The following is a 24,401-nucleotide window of genomic DNA, read 5'->3' as shown; positions in this document are numbered from 1 at the left end:
AATATTTATTATGTCTAGCTCATCGAAAAGTTTTCACTGTAAATCTGGATGTTTGCTGTTTCATTTATCATCGTGTTCTCCAGATACCGACTAGAGCTCCCGGCCTCCTGTCCTGCACATTTACAGCCCATTCCTATACACATGCACAGGGACTGCTCGTAATATCCCCAGGGGGTGAACACACTATAGAATCTAGTTTACTAGAAAGCAACAGCTGTGCCCACTTTGGGAGAGATTTATCAAACATGGTGTAAAGTGAAACTAGCTCAGTTGCCCCTAGCAACCAATCAGATTCCACCTTTCATTTTCCAAACAGTCTGTGAGGAATGAAAGGTGGAATCTGATTGGTTGCTAGGGGCAACTGAGCCAATTCTTCTTTCCCATCATATTATCTCCTAATGTGGAATCAGAAGGCCCCCATACATATTTGGCAGTGCGGTCCTACTAAAAATCAGTGGATTCAGCTCATTTCATTCTAATGTGTATGGGAGGTTGATTGATGGCGTATCCTCGGTCGGTCTATTATCCAACATTAGAAAAACATGGCCACTTTCTTCCATAGACAGCACCTCACTTGTTTCCAGTTTGGGTGCAGGTTTTGTAATCGTTCAGCAATAATTCGGCCAACCGAACGATTAACGATTTTGATGCTTTTTTAAAATAACGATCAGTGTTTTGACGGAACGATGAATCGTTTGAAAAAATTATTATTGCGATCGTTTTAAAATCGCTTAAACCCATCTCACACGTAGGGTGAATCGGTGAAAGACTGTTTAGACCAAGCAATCTGCGAATTTTCAGTGAACCACCAATGACAATTTGAGAACTTGTTGAAAGATCACGATGAACAATTTACCGCTGGTTGCTTGATCGTTGGCTGTGTTTACTCGAGGTGATTATCGCTCAAATGCGATCGTTATCGCGTAAATTCGAACGATAATCGTTCTGTGTAAACGCACAATAACTTGGTTCCATTGAAGTGAATGGAGCTTAATTGCAAACCACACCTGAACTAGAGACAAGAGTGGTGCTGTCTTTGGAAGAAAGTGGCCATGTTTCTCTTATTCCAGATAACCCCTTTAACCTATCAAGCATAGTGACCGTGCTTGGTGACCAGCCATAACACAATGGAGCTTTCTGGTCCAATGAAGTTGTCGAATTTGGTACGAAAACACTAGAGATGAGCGAACCTGGAGCATGCTCGAGTCCATCCGAACCCGAACTTTCGGCATTTGATTAGCGGGGGCTGCTGAGGTTGGATAAAGCCCTAAGGCTATGTGGAAATCATGGACATAGTCATTGGCTGTATCCATGTTTTCCAGACAACCTCAGAGCTTTATCCAAGTTCAGCAGCCCCCGCTAATCAAATGGCGAGCGTTCGGGTTCGGATCGTCTTGAACCCGAACCCGGTTTGCTCATCTCTAGAAAACACCTTTAAGTTCAGTCAGTGTACAGAATGTATACTCTTTTTGGAGGACTATATGCTTTACGGGGGCATTGTCAGTTTATAAAAACCTTTTGATATGTCACAGTGACATATTTGATCGGTCAGGGTCAGAGAAGTCCATGTTGTCCAGGCAGAAGAAGTCCACGTCACATGGCCAGGACAGACTGGTAAAGTAAGTCTATGGGACCATCCTGATCTCATAGACACAAAGGGGGAGATTTATCAAACATGGTGTAAAGTCAAACTGGGTACTTTGATTTTCAACCATTTTGTCCTTTGAGAAATAAATATCATTAGAGCTGTCTGACAGCGGCTTACTTCCCTTCCCTCTCTTTCAGAACACATGGGCTGCGCTGGATGTTTATGAGCATAGAGGAAACGGGAAAAGCGATCGATCAGCTGAACAAATGTCCGACAGCTCGTTCATTTATATGGACACCTGTAGTCACCACAAGACTATGATCTGTCTACTAAATTTATGATCATTGGATTAGTTCCTATTTAAGATTGAGTTGTCATCTTGGGACAAATCCTTGAAAAAAAACCACAGCTGTTTCTTCCAAAAACAGCGCCTCCTCTGTCCACAGGTTGTGTGGGGTATTACAATTCAGCTCCATTCACTTCAATAAAAGTGAGCTGCAAAACGCCACACCCAAGAGTGGTCCCTAATATAAATCAATTGGTCCGTTTATTCTCACATTTTTTTTTTAGTTAACCCTTTCCATATTCTACAGGGATTATACAGCTTCCCTGGCCTTGGTTATATAGCAATACAGACCCCCTTTACGTATCTGCATAACTGGCCAAACTGGCCTGGGATGTTAATACAGCCACCTTGTTTAGGTTGTCACCCGGCTTTCCACAGTACGGATACTTCCCAGATCTTGTTTTCCATGTTAGGGTGAAATACTGTGTTCTACGTCTGGCAGCTGCACGTAATACAATACGTTCTCTCATATTCAGGGGCCGTGCATTAAATAACCACCTTAGCAAATATTATCCTCCATCAGTTTTCTTGGGAAGACGGAATGTTTTATCAAGTGTATGGTAGCTCTGAAATTAGACGGGTCTCTCACCTCTGTGTCTCTCCTGTGGATACATCCTGTCAACATAAGTGGGACTACTTTGGTGGTCGTAGCTGACTGGTTGCTGGTCCACACTGCGAATAATCTAGCACAGTAGAAAGAGGCTGCCAAAGACAAGCCCCAGACTGCGCTATTGTGGGGACTGACTCCCGTCCAAGTCAGTTGAGGTTAACAGCAGGCTCGTGTGGCTCGTTTTGCACTGTGGTTGCCTAAGAAGAGAAGACTTATATTCCAGTATCGCTGGCATTTCCAGTCTGGAATCCGACACACCACAAGTCCCTGCGTTTTTTGTTTTTTTTTACATAACCCCCAAAAAAACAACCAGTGCGAAACAATGAGGCAAAGACTTATAGACTGGAGCTGTATGTCTGACCGGTGTCTCTTACCGCAAATTGACTTGTGCGTGATGCCAGCTTAGAGCGGACCCACAATGACGGGCACTGTTCAAAGGCTCTATTTATACTCTGCTGGGACTATGGGAAGGATCTGTGGTATATAGGCATCAGGAGAGGTACATTTATAGGCAATGGGAATCTCCAGACAGAGAAGGCTAATGTCACAAGGGCAGCCCAGACAACAGCTATGAGACCCAGGAAGAAAAGTGTGTGTGGGGGGGGGGGGTGCAATGGTGAGATTCTGTGTAATTGGATAGATGGGGAATGGCGATTGGAAATACAAAGGCTAATCTGGGCCCACTCTGCATCCTAAATTTCTCCCTTGAGGAATAATACACCATGTGAATGTAGCCTAAGGCTATGTTCACACAAGATATATTTTTTGTAAAATTATTATGATTATTACGAAAATATACGCTACCTCTCCGTCTATGGGATCCTGGCTGGAGTGTATACACATGGTATACGCTCCGGCTGGGATTCCTAGCGGCGCCGCAAACAACTGACATGTCAGTTTTCTGCAGCCCTGTCAGTGCACACTGTGGATACTCCTATAATCCCTTGTATCCTGGTTTTCTGTGAATATCAAGATGTGTGACGTCACCCCTGTTAGGGTGAGACCTTAAATTAGTCTTCTCAGATATACCTGGGTGCTGCCTAATCAAAAATGTAATGTGACAGCTGTCTGTGAGTATCAACCAAGACACATGAAAGCAACTTTAGTGCTCAAGTTGATCTACTTTGTTAAGTGAAAATCTCAGTTTATATCTTTACAATAAAGCTTAAAAAAAATAATAGGAGAACCGCGTTTAGCCGCAACCAAAAAAGTTAAAAAAAAAAAAAACAGTCCAAAAAAAGTCCCATCACCCTCCCAGAAAAAAAAAGTCCCATCGGCTGTCCCATCACTGCATAGTTGTGTAGAAAAATGTTGGCAACTCATTGTGATTCTTGGTGCCCAAGACCGTGCACCCCAGTGCTGATGTCTGGTCCTTTAATTATGGACAAGGGCAGTACATGTCTGTTACTGCCCATTGGGTCAACATTCCCCCAGAAGAACATCAGAAAGTTAGCCCATACTTGCCACTGTCACCTCCCTGGTGCTTTAGGGGGCCAATACTGCCTCCACCACCTTGCAACCATCCGCCACTTTGACTGCAGTCCAACCTTCCCCGGAGTCTTACCAACGATGTCAGGCGCTCTCAGGCTGTCTTCCATTTTGTGAGCCTGGGTGAACAGAGCCACAGTGGGCATGACCTCCTCCGGACCATCAGGGAGAAGATATATGAATGGCTGACCCCAGGTCAACTAACGGTGGGAAGTGTTGTAGCCCACAAAGGGAGGAACCTTTTCTCTGCAGTGCAGCAGGGAGGGCTGTGTCATTCACCTTGTATGCCACATGTGATAAACCTCATAGTGCACAGGTTTCTTCGAACATGTCCTGCCAGTTGTAGATCTCTTTTGAGGGCGCGACTCTGTTTGTGAGAAGGCATCAACAACATCATCCCACTCGGCCGTGTTCTGGAAAGTGCGCTGAACAACATCATCAGCGAGGATTCCCAGGCCACCACTCCAGGGCTGAACATCCTCCTCCTCCGTCAATTGTCTGTTCTCAACCATACTGGCCTGGGTGCAATCAAGTGCTACTGCCTCCTCCTCCTCCGTCAATTGTCTGTTCTCAACCATACTGGGTCCAATACAGTACTATTACTGCTGCTGGTTTCACTGTCAAATGTCTGTTTTCCACCCTACTGGATCCAAGGAACTTTGTGTCCTATGTCCCATGTAATCACTATTTTTTCCACTTTTTTCATTGTAATAGCAACTGCAACTAAACGAAACTATACCCTATCACACTTCCACTATTGTAGCTGCAATTATTCAGCTGTTATAGCAAGATTCGTTTTAGGTTCAGTTTCTTTTTTCTTTTCAAAAGTTCGCTCATCCCTAATTGTGTGAACCAACGGCTGCCATAGACTTCGATGGAAATAATTGAAGACTGAAAACAACGTCCGTTACTTTAAATTCAATTGGCGTCTGTTAAGTAGCAAATCCCCTAGGAAAACCTTTCCTGCTCTGGACAGTTTCTGTCTCGGACAGGGGTGGCAGCAGAGAGCACTGTATCAGACTGGAAAGAATACACCACTTCCTGCAGGACATACAGCAGCTGATAAATACTTAAGATTTTGAAAAAGAAGTAAATTACAAATCTGTATAACTGTCTAGTGAGCGAACAGGGAGCCATCAATGCAATACCGGTGAGAGTTTGAAAGATAATTACACTTTATATTAAAAAAAAAATTTAGGTGGAAGTCCCCTTTAAATGTGAAATGTGGAGAATTGGTGAATATTCCATTTATAATATTTTTTGATTTTTTTTTTTCTTCAGATTTTGACCCAATTAATTTTTTTTCCCCCACCAGGTGTAATAATATATGAAAAAAATAAAAATTACACCAAGCTAATTAAAATCTGTGTATTTCCAGCATAAAACGTGCCGCCATCCGGGAAGTCAATGACTGCATTCAGTGTTAGCACAACACAAATGTGGGTTAATCCTTCCAGAGACCTTGATGATTTTTTAATTTTATGGATTGCCCTCTGCAATGTGTCAAACAATGACGTACAGTGCTGAGACCGAGAGGAAATAGCCATTTCACCATAAATTGCTTCTTTATCCCACTGGTAGTTCACACAACCACTGAAAAAACAGTCAACACTGGAGTACGGTGAGTCAGCAAATCCGAACGGAAACACCGCGCAGGACACTGTTACCAGAGGATATTTAATGTCCTACAAGTATGCCGGCCTGAGGTTTCAAGTCTCATCTGCAAAATAGCAGCGTTAAAGTGGTACATCTGTTGTGGGGCTGACACTGAGCGCACGCTCTGCAGCACACAGACTAAATGCAGCTCTTACTATGGCAACAACTAACCATTAACATGTTATATTGCACGTATGAGCAGTCAATAACTGGCGCAAATGGTGAAAATCCACATTTGAACAGAACCCAACCCCCCACTCCGCAATATTCTATAATGCCCTGTAATAAAAGATAGGTCTCCCAGACCCCCCCCCCCCCCCTATAGAGTAACCACAGGACCCATATAACAGTGACAGCCATATTACCCCAAAAGTACAAAATACAGAGGCTTATATCAGTGACGACCATGATGCTGTGTTATGGTGACTATCACAGTACCCCTATAACAGTGACAACCATAGTACACCAAGAGTAGAGAACACAGTGACCTATAACTGTAATAACCAGGGCATGGACAACCACAGTACCACCATGAGGCTTGGTTCATACATTGTTATTCCCATTTCTGTATCAAAAATAGCCTCTATTTGTCGATCTTATGGCATAGGCTATGTTACTACTATGGGAATGTGCTTTCTTGTCAGGGAACGGCGGGCGTCTATTCATAACGAAGGCCGCTAATAAGGATCGTGATCATTATTTAAGGCCATCAATATTAATACACAGCCGCCTTTCCCCGCTATTATACCATAACATAACATAGCCTTACCGAGGTCAGTAGGGCTTAATGGAAATCCATCCAGTTAACGTACACATTATATTATTAAAAAAAAGGCATAAAAAAGCAAACAACTGTTTGAACAGGGACTCATGACTGTGAAATCCACAGTGCCCCATAAAAGAAATAACCACAGTGCCCCATGGCAGTGATAACCACATAGCCCCATAACAGTGATAGCAACAGTGCCCCCATAACAGTAATAACAATCCTGCTCACATAGTATTGATAACCACAGTGCCCCCATAACAGTGATATCCACCATGCCCCATAACAGTGATAACCACAGTACCCCATAACATTTATAACCTTAGTGCCCCATAACAGTAATAACCACAGTGCCCCCATAACAGTGATAACCACAGTGCCCCCATAACAGGGATAACCACAGTGCCCCATACCAGTAATAACAACAGTGCCCCCATAACAGTAATAACAACCCTGCTAGTATTGATAACCACAGTGCCCCCATAACAGTGATATCCACCATGCCCCATAACAGTGATATCCACAGTGCCCCATAACAGTAATAACAACAGTGCCCCCATAACCGTGATATCCACAGTGCCCCCACAGCATTGATAATAACAGTGCCCCATAACAGTGATATCCACAGTGCCCCCATTAAAAGTGATATCCACAGTGCCCCATAACAGTAATAACCACAGTGCCCCCATAACAGTGATAACCACAGTGCCCCATACCAGTAATAACAACAGTGCCCCGATAAACGTGATATCCACAGTGCCCCCACAGCATTGATAACCACAGTGCCCCCACAGCATTGATAACCACAGTGCCCCCATAACAGTGATAAGCCCAGTGCCCCCATAACAGTGATAACCACAGTATAACAGTAGACTGTACACACTGTAAACTGTAGCAAATAAGAAAATACCATGACAGACCCTGAGAACGGGGACATACTTGGCCCATACACTGAACATGCACGGCCATCACCCTATTTATTCTTAACGGGGTCACTGAACATATCCAAGTCTGGCAGATCGGTGGAGGGTTTCCAGCTCTCAGACCTCCACCATCAGCTTGTTATCCCTGATCCTGTAGTTATACCCCTTTAAGGCCTACAATGATATTATTGTCCATATGCCCCCACTGTCAAATAATAAACCCATTAGGGATGGTCCGAACCCTAATTCCCGAACCCAGATTCCCGCTGTCTGCCCGCTCCGTGGAGCGGGTGGATCCAGCGGTAGTAACGCCTGGAAAACTGGGATACAGCCTATGGCTATGGCTGTATCCCAGTTTTCCAGGCGGTCCTCCGCCCTCTCCACGGAGCGGGCAGACAGCAAGAATCATTACCGAGGGTTCGGGTTCGTACGAACCCGAACCGAACTTGGTTCGGACCATCCCTAAAACCCATACATTTTATTATTGGCTACCTGTATATGGAATTAGGCAACCTGTCATTACAACAAGTATGGCCAACCTATCCGACACTGTAATACTAATACAAAGCCAGGGAGCGCTGGGTGACAGCACATAGCAAAAACGAACATCTGAAATGTTTTTTTTTTTTCCCAAAGAAATTGTTGAATAGAACATAGAACAACACGATAGACTCAAAAAATTATATTCAGTAACTTTTTGGCTGGGGGAGGGGGGAGATAATATATTCTTGATGATGATGATGACAACAAAGTTCTGACTATCAGTCATATAACACAAACCAGCTTTGCATGTCTGAAAATAAAACACTTGATCATTTCAATGTGGATGAGAAAGAAAAATAAAAAATTATTGGTATTCTGCCTGGATCCTCCGGGGTCTGCGTATCACTAAAAAACTTTGAATCTTTGCATTATTGACCCTTGGCCAATACACTTCTAACTTGTAAATAGCTGACATTTTTACCTTTTCTTATTGAGTCTGGCGCCCACTTTCTGCCTCAGAATGCTAAGGATGTGTTTGATAAATTGGAAAAAGATTCTTTACTTAAAATCCCATTTGTTACAGAAACAGCAGTTGGAAATTTTGTAATATTCCTAATAGCGCATATGTTTTTCTATAACCAGAGACAAATGTCTGGGGGTGAGGATCTTTTTTTTTGGGATAGGAAGATTGGCATTAAAGAGCCTTTTTGGGGTTATTATAATAAAGGTGCTACAGTGATCGACACATCCCATTTATTGTTTATCAGACACAGCGCCATACATTTAGTTGTGGCTGCGCTTGGTACTGCAGCTCAAAGCTGATCCAAATAAATGGATCTGTGCTGCAGTACCCTGCATCGCCACAATCAGTGTGAGGCTATATTCACACATTACGTTGTTTTTGCTGTAATTGTTGGTCCGCAATTACGGACAAATTTAAGGCCCATTGATTTTGATTGGGCTGTTCACACTGTCCGAATATTTACGGATCCGCAATCCACACAAATTACTGACGAGCTCTAGTACAGACTGTAATTGCAGTAATCTTCGACAAAAAATGTGGATGAGTTATCATTTTAAACCTTCCCCTTTAACTATCACCTTCCACTTTTTCTGACGATCCACGAAAAATATGGAATATGGATGCAATAGGGACTGGGGGCGAGGATTGCAGCCAATCGCACACATCATATACGGTCCCGAAACACTACTGAAGTTGTAAATGCAGCCTGAGATGTGTTTGGTCAATAATGTACTGACAGGCCCATCAATTTAACAATTTAGTTTACAGACACATATGGAGAACACAGAGACTTTCTTTCTCAAAGTAACACGTATGGCCAAGATGCAGTGCTAAACACTAAAGAGAGGACAAGTCGGAGAACACCCCAGCCTATACCGGAAAAATGTCTACACAGTGCAGGACAGTATCCTAGACTAAGGAACTAATCCGGATAGAGTAAAGCAGCCATAGTCAAGGCCTACGTACTCTCGCAGAGCAGGTGACACCGGATAATTTCTCACTTAGGTAACCAAGACTGGGGCTTGTGTCACCCTTGTAGGATGGGTAGCTCAACACTACGGGGCAAAAGGTGGTTATAGCAAAAGGTTGAAACATGGGCACAAGTATTCATGTAGTCTTCTTAAGTATTCTTCTTCTACTAAAAGTTCCGTCAGAGTACATTTCTAAATTGGCTTGGGATTCCTCTCCACTTTCTACCTTTCTCAGCACATAACCAAGTCCACACTGCTATTCTACTCACTATCTCGTTATCTCTCAGTACAGATCCAGTGAGAGCAAGTCTGTATCAATCATGTATTATTTACCTGTATTATCAGAGACTTGCCAGTAAAGAAAAGTTTGATTTATTCTACTAGGACTCAGTGATCATGCACGAGCACCTACACACAAGCTACACCGCCCTTGGGTCATCTCCCCTTTCTGTGGGTGGTGGTACCAACAGTCTGGTCTGGGTGGGTCACATCTCCACCCAGGACCACTGTGATAAGCACCCAAGACATCCATCAGAACCCAGCAGGTCACTGACCATTGGGAAAGGAATAGCCAGCCACACATTGAAAGCAGGTGTGCCTCTATACATGTGTGCTGAGTTAGCACTGGCGTCACAACAACATCCTTACTGGCTGCACTATACTCCACCGACCAACCACCACAGTAGTGGCGTCACACAGCACCATCTAGCAAGTAACCGGTCATCACAGCTGCTGCTCAGCGGCGGCTTCCACATTTGTACCGGATCCCTAATGTATACTTTTGCCCCATATTATCTTATGTATACAGCTCTTGCAGGCCTATGTGTCTCTATGGTCACAGACTACAAAAAATCCCAATGTAGTCTGATCCTGCTGTCATTCTCTATTACCCCTACTCCTAACCTAACAATTGTTAGCGTTTACATCCAATCCCGTAGCTGAATAGTGAGACCTATGTATTTATGAGAATCTTGTGCTGGTTCAGCTGTAACACATTAACATCAATCTACGACTCCTTAGAGGGCATTTAGAAGTAGAGTCGGATGATAATTGTATCTCGCCAGAGGAAGGCATCACTTAGCATGGAAAGAGGTATTTTAGATGTTTTGTTTTCCATTGGGTTGAATGTACTTAGAAAGTCAGAGAGTTATTGGATTTCACAGCATGATACTTGACTGCATATAGGGCGGGGAGGACTTTTTGGGGCTGAAATGCAGCCTATAAATTTACTGGGAATCAGCAACAAGGAAAATTAATAAAATGTGATTAGTCAGCAGGGGGCATCACTGAGCCCAAAAAACAGCTCCACATTGCAGCAGTTACCTGTTACAGGAATAGATTGGATGTTGTGTTGAGACAGGGAACATGAAAAGGTCAGTGGAGATCCATACCTGTGGCATGGCAACAGCGGGGGATGGGGCAGGTTAGTACTGCTTCTTTTCCGCTTTTAAACCACCCTGACTATGTAAAAAAAAAAACAAAGAACTCCTTTAAGCTTTACCAGACCTTTTAATCACATCAGTCACTTGAGGTGATCTTTAAAGTTAATGTTAATTTTTACACCAATCTCCAAATACAGTAGGCCTGGTAATATAACAATTTTTGCAGGCTGCAGTCACCAGTAGAGGGAGCTTAAGAGCTCACTGCAGACTGCTTAATACACTGAGCTCAATGAAAACGTTATATGGTAAGGCTCAGGTAAGGTCCAAGAAAATTTAACCTGTTCCCTATTCACGGTAAAAGATCATGGGGGGGTCCTATCTCCAACCCCCCCCCCCCCGCCGATCTCCATATTGGCTGCCGGCTTCTGTGTGTTATAAATAGAGACACGGGTACAGCACGAGACCTGCAACTCTACTGATTCCTACAGAGGTGCTGGAAAGAGCTGAGTAAGCCAGAAGAGCGCTGTACTCTGCTTTCTCTGGCAGCTCCATAGGAATGAATAGAGCCGCCGTAAAGAGCAGAGAAAGCCGGAGAAGCAATGTACTCGCCTCTCACCGACACCTCCATAGAAATAAATAGAGCCACAGGTCTCATGCCACACCCGCGGCTGTATTCATAACACAGAAGCTGGGTCCTGATATAGAGATCAACAAGGGGTTCGGAGGTCGGACCTTCTATGATCTCAGACTTGTCCCCTATCCTGTGGATATTTGGTGGCCATTTTATTGTGCACAAAGCCAGTTGCTATTGGTTCTTTGGGATAGAAAGGAGGTAATGATAATAATAATAATAATGATACGGTAATAATAATAATACTCCTTTTCCGCCTCGAATCAGCCATAAAGCCGGAGATAGGGGCTTTTTTGATAGACTGCTCTCCTTCACATGCAGTCTGTATCCCCTAACCATTGTTACACAGTATCTCCATGGTACTCTTGCCTTTACTTGATTTTGGTCCCTATGTCTGTGTGGGGGCATGGTTACCAATATATGGGTGCCATCTGTTTAGCTCTATTATTATTGTGGGCAATGTCTGGCCATGAACACCATTACTTTTAGAGACACTGTTTGTGGCACAGACTATAGTTCTGGCACCACTTATATCAGCAGTAGGGATGGTCCGAACCCGCCAAGGTTCGGGTTCGAATGAACCCGAACGCTCGGCATCGGATTCCCGCTGTCTGCCCGCTCCGTGCAGCAGGCGGATAGTGCAGTATTTGGGAGCACTGTACAACACAACAGAAATATTGGGCACAGAACCGGGGGTAATAGCAGGATGCACAGTGTCTGGAGGTTAGGAAAAGGTAGGGAGGATGATGGAAAAGTGAGGAGCCAAAGATGTTTGGGCAGCAAACTCTGCAGACAAAAGTCCTGGCTGGAAGAAATCTTCGCGGCAGTCTGGGGCGGATGGAAAAGACGGGAGAAGTGAACGATCCAGTGAGTCACTCAATGTAACTGTACTGTACTATATGGTCACTGTCTGTGCTTTGAGTAACTTTTGAAAACATGCAGTATACACGCTTGTAATTGTTGTATGGTGGAGTTTACTCAGTAACAGTATGGTGTTGTTATTATTTGGTCACTTATAGTAGTGGTCATGGTCTGGGGATATTATTTTGGCCTTGTACAGTAATACTGAGGGGGGCAGTGTGTCTTCTGGAGGAGACCATCAAACTGGAAAATGTAGTTTAACAATGCTCCATGGGTAAAAAGGAAGCAAAGTTGCTCTCCTTTAAATATACTTGCTCAGCACTGCCACCTGTTGGAGGTAGCGTCCCTTCTAATCGATGCTTGACCCTTAAAAAGTTGAAATATGACTGGGGAGTACATGCCAAGCCAGAATCTAGTATATATATATATATATATATATATATATATATATATATATACATTTTATTTTATTGTGTGTGTGAGTGAGAGAGGGATATACATTGGGGTTTATCTTTTAAGGCCATAGCAATACCCCAGTACATGCAAGACATCACTCTCTGCAAGCACCTTCTGAACTGACAAAATGTGATTTCAATATCGGTACAATATTTCACCATTTCACCACTTATGCCCAGACCTGTTGACATGTTGTATTAAAACTGGCTTAAAGGGGAGACATATACAGTATAATCAACTGGTGTCATAAAGTTATAAAGATTTGTAAATTACTTCTGTTTAAAAATCTCAAGACTTCTAGTATGTATCAGCTGCTGTATGACATGCAAGAAGTGGTGTATTTTTCCCAATTTAACACAGTGCTCTCTGCTGCCACCTCTGTCCATGTCAGGAACTGTCCAGAGCAGTAGCAAATCCACACAGAAAACATCTCTTGCTCTGGACAGTTCCTGACATGGACAGAGGTGGCAGCAGAGAGCACTATGTCAGACTAAAAAGAATACACCACTTCCTGTAGGACATACTGCAGTTGATAAGTACTGCAAAACATGAGATTTTCTTTCTAGAAGTACAAATTTCTGACATCAGCTGATCTATAAACAATTATTTTTCCTTAGGAGTGCCCCTTTAAGAGGTTAAAATTACATGATTCAGCACTTGTTGGCTCCATTCTGTTATTTTGCATGATCCACTGCTTTGTTTTTACTCCTAGATGCATCCACCTCAGAATAATAAAACTTACTAGTTACTGAGGCAGAAATTCGTGTAGAAATGGTGGCATCCTATGACATTCACGGCCTATGTGACTATAGAGACTGCACGGCTGTGTGCTTGGTTGTATGCACCTGTTTGCAGTGTGTGTGGCTGGATCACCTGATATCAAACATCAGAGGGCGTCTGATGTTATAGATATAGGGGGAGATTTATCAAACATGGTGTAAAGTGAAACTGGCTCAGTTGCCCCTAGCAACCAATCAGATTCCACATTTCATTCCTCACAGACTCTTTGGAAAATGAAAGGTGGAATCTGATTGGTTGCTAGGGGCAACTGAGCCAGATTCACTTTACACCATGTTTGATAAATCTCCCCCATAGTCTATAGATTATAGAGACAGTAGAGATGTGTTCAGAGCCCTTTCCCATATGTTATAATAGCAGAATAATGATGTGAACATTAGGCTTCATTATAAACAAGTTTACTTCAAGGAGAATCTCAGATCTACAAATATAGACTACATATATATATATATATATATATATATATATATATATATATATATATATACACACACAATGGGGGAGATTTATTAAACATGGTGTAAAGTGAAATTGGCTCAGTTGCCCCTAGCAACCAATCAGATTCCACCTTTCATTTTCCAAAGAGTATGTGAGAAATGAAAAGTGGAATCTGATTGGTTGCTAGGGGCAACTGAGCCAGTTTCACTTTACACCATGTTTGATAAATCTCCCCCTATATCTATATATATACTACAACAGGACCGCACTTTCATCTGAAACGTTCTCACTAGAAGAGGTCTACATTATCATTACGGGCAGGGGGATTTGCTTCCGATCTCCTTACTGTTGCCCTTCAATAGGGCCTGGTGCCACACCTATGGACCATCCAGCAAAGTTGCCCTCTGGTGTGGTTTTATTGGGTGCAACATTTTATGGTCTGGCACCTGCATGTCGAACGTCAGCTATATAGGATGGCCAGACACATGTGGATCTAGCCTCCGATGAATATTTTTGTGAAAGATCAATAACAAATATTATAGCCGCTACTATAGCTCCTATTGTCACCTCGCCAGGCTCCAACTGGCCCACGACACGATCCTCTGATGGGCCCAGTCTCTGATACAGTAAAAGTATGTTCACACAAAGTCGGAAATTCCAAGCTCAACCTACGCCACGGACGCCACTCAGAATCTCACCTGCCTCAGTGTCTTAATGCCTCCGCTCTCAATGCCTCAGTGTCTTAATGCCTACGCTCTTAGACGCTCTCCACTCAAGGAATTGACATAGCCCTAAAGGTAGACAACCGCATGTCTGTGTCCCATCTACAAATAATCTATTAGGCTGTATTAACACTAAGTTAAAGCAGCTTGCCCTAACTATACATCGGCATGCTGCCAATAAAGTGATAACAACGTATACTGTGGTGCACTGTAGCGGGCCCCATTTACTTCAATGGCCTCAACCTAGTCAGCTAGTGGCTGTATTTCGGCCACTTCACGCTTGTATTTGCTTAGGCTGGGTTCACACTGCGTTTTTGCAATCTGTTTTTGCAATCCGTTTAAAAAAAAACGGATAAAAAACGGATTGCAAAAACGGATGCATTTGTGTGCATCCGTTTTGATCCGTTTTTCCATTGACTTTCATTATAAAAAAACGGATCAAAACGGATCGGTTTTTTTGACGGACACAAAAACGTTGCTGACAATATTTTTTTTGGCCGTTAAAAAAAAAGGATCCGTTAAACGTATGCTAAAAATGCAGTGTGAACCCAGCCTTACTTACAAGGACAAGAGATGAGTGAAACTACAGTAAGTTCAGGCTCGCTAAACCCTGAACGCTCAGCATTTGGTGGCCGGAGAAGGTGGATGCTGCCTGGAAAACAAGGATAAAGCCATAGGCCCAACTTACTGTAGCTCACTCATCTCTAACCAGGACTCAATAGCGTGGTCCATTTGTAACCCAGCAAAGAAGCCTATAACAGCAGCAAGTGGTCCACTGTTAGTTACTAGCTGACTACATTCATGCTACTGAACTAAATAGAGTCCACCACAGTGCACCATATTATGTGTTGTCATCCCTTTCTTGACATATAGCTAGGACGTACTGTTTTAACACACTGTGAGCTTTGCCTTAGACTAATTAAAGGGGTATCCCAGCGTAGAGCCCTGTTACAACTTTTAATGGGGTACAGGAACTTGACATTCAATAACACACAGTTGTACTGTGGAAGGACATGAAGGTTTTTGGTTCCTAAATCAAATTTAGAATTTTTTGTCCCACAACTAAAATACTCATGTGGTACCATATGTAAAAACCACACAAGAGCTTGTGTTCTGTTTTCTTCTATTGACGTCAATCGACAAACCACAAAAATGCCATGGGAATAGGATGCTAAATCCTGATGGTACACATGGTCTACAAGTGGTATAGACCACGTGAGAACCAGACCTTCTGCAACGAGAACTCAGGTTCTACCATCCAATGTGGAATCTACCTGTGTGAATGTAAACGTCCCATCTACATACATCAGCTAGGTTCACACTATGTCAAAATGATGGCCGTCTTTCATAACGTGCAAAAAACGTCCATTATTTCAAAGAGAATGGACAATATCTGCACAATGCCGGCCGTTGTTATGAAAGACGGCCATCATTTTTACATAGTGTGAACCTAGCCATAGACTACAATGTGTCCTGCTCTGCTGTTCACAAATATACTATATAGAACTCTGCTCCATATATACAGCGGAGTATAAGGTGCAGCCAGCTGTGTTTTGTAGAACGGCTATTCCCTGTCTTCACCCTCAGTTCTGTTGCAGTAGCTTTTATGTGAGGAATTTCGGGAATATTGCCAAGTTTAAAGGGACACACATGTCAACACAACGCTTATATGAAAGTGCATGTTGTGCTGACATGGAGCTTATGTTTATTTTCCTTTCATTTCTACTTTAGCATTTAATACCATTATTGGTCTCCTGACTATGATACGTACAAGGAGAAAGTACAGCAGAATGCCGCCATGTGGACGACTGTAAACCGTCAGCAATATACCTATAGGGTCTATAGCAAGACCTTTACATTTAGGACAGCTATGAAATGCCTTATAAAAATAGGCACATCAAAATGTCCTCATATTCTCCATTTAGGGGATGAGATTTCAAATTCTCTATTCTAATTATTCTATATTATATTGCAGATAATATAAGAGGAAAAGACACCTGTGATTTAAAGAATACCCACATCTTGGCATGCAACTGTTTTTATTCTTACATTGTGATTATCATGTCATAAAACATCTTTCCTACCGGTCTTTATTAAAAATTTTACTTAGTTTCTCTTCTCTATCTTTTCATGTAGAATGTAGAATTCTCTGCCTCCAAGTGAAATCCATCAGAAGAGCTGCATGACAACTCTCCTGAATGATCTTCTAAGCTGATATATGACCAGATCAGGTCTGATTTACCATAAATCAGCTTAGTAGAGGAGAAGAGACAGAGAGGAGTGCGAAGACTGAAAAAGATAATCTAAGCAATATTTTCTTAATAAAAACCTATGGAAAAAAGATCTTTTGTACCTGTTAAATACAATAAAATAATAAAAAAGTTGATCTGTATCCATGTTGAAATCTGCTTACATATACAGTAGATAACTGGCCAACATCAGCCAATGTTAGTATGGCAATATACCCAACAGCTATGCTAGTCCTCTGGGGACATAAGCCCCAAGATCTTATATGCCTGACCCTTAGTTCAGCCAGAAGATCAGTGGTATCAGAGTTGATAGAAACTACTTATGTTTTTCTTTTTGTGACACTAACCATGCATCCCCAACCAGATGATTTCTCATTGGCAAGACTTGAGCTTTAACTCCTTGTAATAAATATAAGTAAAAGCCATGTAATCACTTTATGCCACATAAAACTTTATCTTTTCAAACTGTTATTGCTAGAAATGTCTGGAAAAAACTTAAAAAATAACTGGATGGTGGAAGCCCCCTAGAGATAGGAGACCCTGGGCAAAGGCCTACTCAGCCCCATTATATTGGTAGGGGTTGCTTGGTGTAGGCACCAGGACCCTTCACTTTCAGCTCCCATAGCAATACCTGCTGCCTTTATAGAATTTATTCCACTAAAGAAAAAACTTTGATGCTCCATAGCTGGAGATTTTAAAGTAAAACTTACTGCCAGTACAATTCACTTAGTCAATATCCCCCGAGAGTAAGTAACAGGGGTCTTCTCCCTCTAGCAAATTCCTCCACAGCACTACAAGCCATCCAGGCCTCTTCAGTAAATCTCTCCATGGGCTGCATCCTTCAGCAATGTAAGCCGCTGCTTGAGTGATGGCTCAGATTTTATTGGAGGGAATTTTTAGGGTTGACTAATTACTTTAAGTAACGTTCTTCAAAACTCCTCAACCCCTTTCAAGCGGAGAACGACTTTACTCGAGCTCTAGTAAGAATGTAAACATCACCATAAGGCTCATAAGATTTCAAAACCCATGTTTCTTACCCTGTGTCACCACTTTTCCAAAAACAGGCAACGTGTCGAGTGTTGAGCAGTTCCAGCGTCGATTCCTAAACTGATACTGGCATTCTTCAATTGCCAGCTGAGCCCCTCGCCTTACGGAATCCATGACTTCCAGATTCCGCTTGCACATTTGCACCTGGCGTTGGATTAATCCCTTGAGCTTCTCACAAGTTTCCTCCTCTGAAATGCTGCCTACTGAGGACAGTTTTGCAAGGTACCTGCAAGATATATAGAAGACAACTTAGTTTTTTGGAGACCAACATGTGAAAAGTGGTCTGTAGAGCTGAGGAGGACTAAGCCTAAAGTCAACAACGGAAAAGGTGAAAATATTCTTCTTACATAAATATGGAAATTATTCTGAAAGTTCTCAGACTCATAGAAATGAATAGTTAAGCAGTAACCAGTGACTTTTGGGGGGATAATACTATAGTCAGCCACTATAAGTGAAAAAATACCACGATAGGCTACAGAAGGTAGAAGGACACTGGGAACAGCTCCGAACCAGCTTTGACACTTACTTTTAAAGTGATACCGCAACCTCCCTTACTCATGCTTCATTTCATCAGTTAACAGTGTCAAATGGGTGGGGCTTCATGGGCCCAACTGCCATGAAGCCCCGCCCAGTTGACGCTGTCCACCAATGAAATGAAGCGATCTTAGAGCAAAAAGAAGAAGCAGATAAGTTATATACACATATAAATCAAATGTGCAGCATCTAAGCTTGTGGATGGTGTGGATAACTGCACACAGAGTAAGGGGGATTACAGTATCACTTTAAAGTCTTTGCATATTTATCCTATGGTCAGGGTTGTACTGTAATAACTTTTTCCAAGAACAATGCCTGATAAGGTCGCCCATACCATACAGTTATTCAGGAAGGGACAACTAACTCTTGTTGGCTTATACTCCTTTCCCTATAGGGAATGTGAACCTAGGGCTCTGCCGTTTCCCGGTATTGCTAAATATGGAAACAAAAGGAGAGTGAACTAGTAAAAGGGGACTAACCACCTTTTAAATCCCTTTAAGTTTAAGAGTACCCCCAGGATCAACAGGACACAGTGTTTCCTGCTACTTAAACTCTCAGAGGTTAAATATAATCTGGCAGTAAATATTAAAATTTCCCTGCAGCACCTCCGAAGGAGAACAAAAGTATTACACATTTCCTTTTTTTAAAAAAAATTAAATTGTGGGGCATATCAAGTGAGAGACAGCATTTATCTTTAAGGGACATAGTGATAACTAAAAGGTAAATGGAGGTCCTCAGGTCTATGTATATACTGTACTGTCCTCTTATAATAGAGAAAAGGGAGTATAAGACAAGGCTACGTTCACATCTGAAAAGTAGACTATATTTAGGGTATACAGCCACCCACCTGTTCAAAGTTCATGGCCTCCACTAGTCACAACATTGAGTCCATTTCCAAGCATTTTTTTTTAGCCTGGAAGTTTTTAGTTTTTTTTTGAGTCCCACAATATAACATGTGTTATTGACAAGGACTTGTGTATTTAACAGTATACACTTGGAAAGGGACCACATGTTGTCAGTCACCAGTATACTATGTAAGGTCCAACTTAATGGTACGTTGCAGTATACTCTGGCAAACCGGCCTGCCAGCATATACCCCAAACATTCTTCTTTCCAGATGTGAATGTAGCCAAACATAGCGCTCTAAGACTCTGGAAGTTGCCTATACACTCCTAATTCTGAATTACCAAGTCTCATATCAAGACGACTGATATATTACTATAAATAAACGATACATTGAACAGATATGTGAATTAAAGGGATTGAGCATTTTTTTTAAAAAAGGATCTGCTTCGTTTTCTACAAACAGCGCCCCATTCTTCTTCTCGGGCTGTGTCTGGTACTGCAGTTGAAGTGAGTAGGCCTCAGCTGCAATGCCAGACAGTCCATTGGCAGGCATCCTGGACAAGCCCTTTAAGCCCCAGTTAGAGCAGTGCTCAGGACACAAGATGTGCTGTGTGCTCGCAGCCATATTCGTTAGGGCCGTGATGACAGACTGTTTCAGCGTGTTCTCTCTCTTGTAGTAGGTTTGCAGAATGTTTTGGCACTAGATGAGTAAATTATTTACAACTGCACATTCGGGCTGTTAAAAACTATTTGCTTGTTTCATTAGGGAGTGTGGACAATGTGCGAGAAACGGGGAAAAACAGCAAACATATTTTGAACGGCACGTTACTGGCTGTGAGAATCTGCAGGCACGTTGCCTGTAGAGCTTACAATCCAAATGTTCTGCCGGCCTGGAAAAAAAAAAACTTCCTTGTCTTGTAAATGTAATCTTGGCTGGCCGACAACCCATCTGTCTCCCGCTCAGTGATCAATCGTCCTCTTACTGACATATCTTGCAGGAAGTTTGGGCAGTGATCAGCCCTCGTGCTTACAACTCGGCAACTTTCTTCTCTATCTCGCTGATACTATAGGGATGTGCATTCCTTGCTGTGAATCTATCTTGTCAGAAATCCTGATTACTGCTATATCCAAGTACTACTTGGAAAAGCCAGAGGTCTTCAGAGTCAGCCAAAATAAGCAGAAAATAGTTGTGTGTGCCAACTCCCAGCTGCCATACCGTCCTCTCTCAGCTTCTGCTGTTTTGTAATCACTCACACACATCTACTTTACAACCAAATGTTCAAAATTGGGATTACTGTCCTCCAGCTCTGTCATACAGGAGAACAGGTCAGTACAGATAGAATACAGAACGTCAGGTAGTACAGGTGACAGGTGTATTCTGGCTCCAAGACAAGAGCCATTGGTGGAGTAAAGACTAGAGGACTAGAGTTGAGCAAACTTTGAGCACGCTTGGGTTTGTCCAAACTTTAGGATGCAGTATCTGATTAGTGGTGGCTGCTGAAGTTGGATACAGCCCTAGGGAGTCCTGGAAAAGATGGATACAACCTATGGCTAATCAAATGCCACACGACACTGTAGGGCAGAAGGTGGTCAGACCAAAGTCTAAACACGACTACAAGTAAACTTCTCACTATAAAGTATATCTTCCGGCAGAGTACACAGTACTCTGTACTGTATAAGTTCCGGCAGAGTACAGAACTACATTGGGTTGGGACTCCTCTGACAAACTCCTTTACTCTTCAAACACCGCTACAACTACCTCTCTTCTTTTCCACTTCTTAAGCACCTCCTTAAGCACAACAAGTTTAAACACTTAAACTGGCTCAGTTGCCCCTAGCAACCAATCAGATTCCACCTTTCATTCCTCACAGACTCTTTGGAAAATGAAAGGTGGAATCTGACATCTTTGGCTGAACTGGCAAACAACATCTGCCTCTAATGGTTATACCACACTACTACTACTACTACTACTACTACTACTACTACTACTACTACTACTACTGCTACTATTACTACTACTGTTACTACTACCCTACACAGCTGCATATCTCCTATTGTATGGGATACATATTTTTTTTAACATTAAGGCCAATGGGCAGTGAATACCACTGTATAACCAGTTATACGGAGGAAGCCAGAGGAAGGTTTACGTTGGGTGATGTGCTCAAAAAAGTGATGTGCTCAAAAAAAATCGCAAGAAGAATCCTCTATCTGATCTACCACTCCTGATAATAGAAGTTCCTTGTTTATTGGACAGTTCTAGTGAACTATATTAATATAATCTTCCTGTGAATTAGTGAACAGGAGGCAGGCAGAGATGTAGTGCATTTAACATCTGTGTCATCCATTTTTCACGGACAGAACACGGGACGTGTGAATGGAGCCTAACATCTCATCTGTAACCCCTCCCTCAACTGACATCACACAAGCAGAAGCAGATTGAGCCAGCGATGGGCAGATACTACAAAATGAGGCGGATGCTTGGCAGTTGGCTCTGAGGTGCAATGCATGCGCGGAAATGTAGTTTCCCAACCGGCGCCATCTTGGATATAGACCGGCTTTTAGAAAAACCTGTAATTCTGGAATGGCGGCAGCTAGAAAGACGGCAAACAGCTCAAAATACTCAGGGGGACTTGGTGAGTAAGACCACCTGGGAGCGTTTAATTTTTTAGCTCTTGGGTGGAATACCCTTTTAAGTTTGGGTCATTTCCAGAACCCATATGACTTGGAGTGTAGCGCACAAAGCTTTCAAGTCTATAAATGCATACATTTGGGAAATTACCTGAATATAGCCACTAGCTGATTAAAGTCAATGGGGCCCACGCTTGTTCACACACTTAGGCCCCGTTCACTCAGAGCATGAGTCGCGGAATTCTGCAGCGGAATTGTCGGCCGCGGAATGCGCCCAGCCTCTGTGTCATAATGACACTCTATGGGAGGCTCACACGCCGCATCACTCAGCGTCTCTCCGCGCTGAAGGATGAACATGTTCATTCTTCAGCGCCGAGAGGTGCAGCGCGCGAGCCTCCCATAGAGTGTCATTATGACACGGAGGCTGGTGGCATTCCGCGGCCGACAATTCCGCCGCGGAATTTCGCCGCTCTTGCTCTGTGTGAACGGGGCCTTTTACATCGGCATCCCATTATAAGATATAATATATAAACATTATTGGATTGTTCTTGTAAAAAGAGTTATTATAATAACAGATTCATATTAGGGAATTGAGACATAGAGAGAGAAAGAGAGAGCAGCAATAAAATGTATATTTCAGTACAGGTGTGTAACTCAAACCTGTGAAATGTGTAACAAGTTCTTTCACCCACCATGATGCACCATTCACAATATGATCTCTTCGTGCCCCCCTACAGCCCCCCCCCCCCCCCCATTTCAGAAACTCCTATCTTCACATATGTATATGTTTCCAGATCCCTCCATTATATGAAATACAACCCAGTGTCAGTTTAATGAGCAGGTAGACCCTACAGGCAGTTCAGCAAGTCTGGGATTATAATACAAGGATTGCCTGGAGCTTTCCTGCCCACCGTGTCAATGTACGTTTCTATACAGATTCATAATTCATTTTTCTTGCTGCAAAGACTGAGCTATAAATTATGTGTTAAGCCGATGAAATTCCTTCGCCTGCCTTATAGACCAACCTCCAGGAGGCCTAGAACCTACAGCACCGTCCTTATTAAAGACTTTCCATATCAGCTCCACATTTTCGGTCCTGCCCTCCAAAGATTTAAAGGCCTCAAATATTTGAAACTTCCTTTCTGCGGCCATCCAAAATTCCTATTTATCTTGTGTATATCTTCGAGATTCCCTTGCTCTCACACTTTGGCTCAACCTGTTTCCTGCCACTGACACCAGGGAATGGCTTTACCATCTGCTGGAGACACCCTAATAAGGCGAGTGCGACCACTTCATATTATTGATCATGTTACCTCCTCCTCAGGAAATTCTCTGCCAGCTAAAACAAGATTATTGATAAAGTTACCAGTTACTAAATGCAGCCCGAACGCAGTGGACCTGGAATATTACTGACCGAGTATTATTTAATGTAAAAAAAAAAAAAAAAAATGCAAAATTTATAAACTGCAATTTTCAAGGAAACCTGCTTTAACTATAATCGTATTTCATGTAGTAAAAGGGTTGTAAAAACATGGCTGCTTCTTTCCAAAAACAACACCACAGGTTGTATGTGGTATTGCACCTCAGTCCTATTCACTTCAATATAGCTGGACTGCAAAGCCAAACACAATTCACGGGCAGGCATGGTGGTGTTGCTTGGGGCTCCCGAAAAGGTTTGCCCATCCTTGCTCCATAAAGAAGTAGTTTGAGTCCTGTTAAACATAAAAAAGCTATACTCATGTATCCTGATCCCCCGCCACTCCACGACTGACATCTTTTGGTCCCTGCTCCTTTGTGGTTTATGTAGCAGAAAGTAGCCGCAGTGGTGTCCTGCCTCAGTCATTGATCGTCTTGCTGGGACGACACATTTACAGAAACTAAGAAGTAGTGCCGATTGGGAGAGGCAATACTGGGAGAGGCGGGGGATCAGGGTAGATGAGTATAGATTGTTTTTATGTTTAATGTGTCCTAAGTAATATACAAAAAAAATTCTAGGGGGTTATCCAGGATTAGAAAAACATGGCAGATTTATTCTAGAAGTAAGGAGGAATCCACCAAAAAGCATCAACCCAATATGAAGCTCTGGATCCCAAGGCAAAGTCTATAAGAGGACGCTGAACTACCAGGTGCCATTCATAATACTGGTTTCTTCTTCTTTGGCAGAGGAGCCACTGACTCCCTTCAAGCAATGATATGGCAATGTGTGTTTGTTACAGCATGCCTTTTCCTTTATGTGTTTAACAAACCTAGGACTTTCTATTGGGACCTGATACTTATGGGGCAACCATAGGCTTGGGTCACCAGAGGTCAGCTGTAAACTATGGAAGAACCTGCCAGCAACATATTAATTTCCCAGCAGCGCCCCCACAGGAGAAATAAAACATTGCACAATTCATATTGTCTGTGTAATGTTTAGATATGACGATTCCTGACTATTGCCACAAGTGATCAG

The 24,401-nt window shown here is 42.7% G+C and overlaps 1 protein-coding gene across 1 annotated transcript in view; it reads right to left on the bottom strand.

Annotated features, from left to right (window-relative positions):
* WNT4 (Wnt family member 4) overlaps positions 1-24,401 on the bottom strand; it is a 51,373-nt gene that overhangs the window by 5,664 nt on the left and 21,308 nt on the right. The window contains exon 2 of the mRNA XM_069947287.1: positions 17,929-18,164. Within this exon, the coding sequence (XP_069803388.1) occupies positions 17,929-18,164 (236 nt within the window). The remainder of the gene's footprint in view (positions 1-17,928; positions 18,165-24,401) is intronic.

Source organism: Dendropsophus ebraccatus, chromosome 12 (genome assembly GCF_027789765.1).
Source record: "Dendropsophus ebraccatus isolate aDenEbr1 chromosome 12, aDenEbr1.pat, whole genome shotgun sequence".
NCBI classification, from domain to species: domain Eukaryota; kingdom Metazoa; phylum Chordata; class Amphibia; order Anura; family Hylidae; genus Dendropsophus; species Dendropsophus ebraccatus.
The sequence above is the reverse complement of the archived record's forward strand: the minus strand, read 5'-3'. Positions and strand labels throughout refer to the sequence as shown.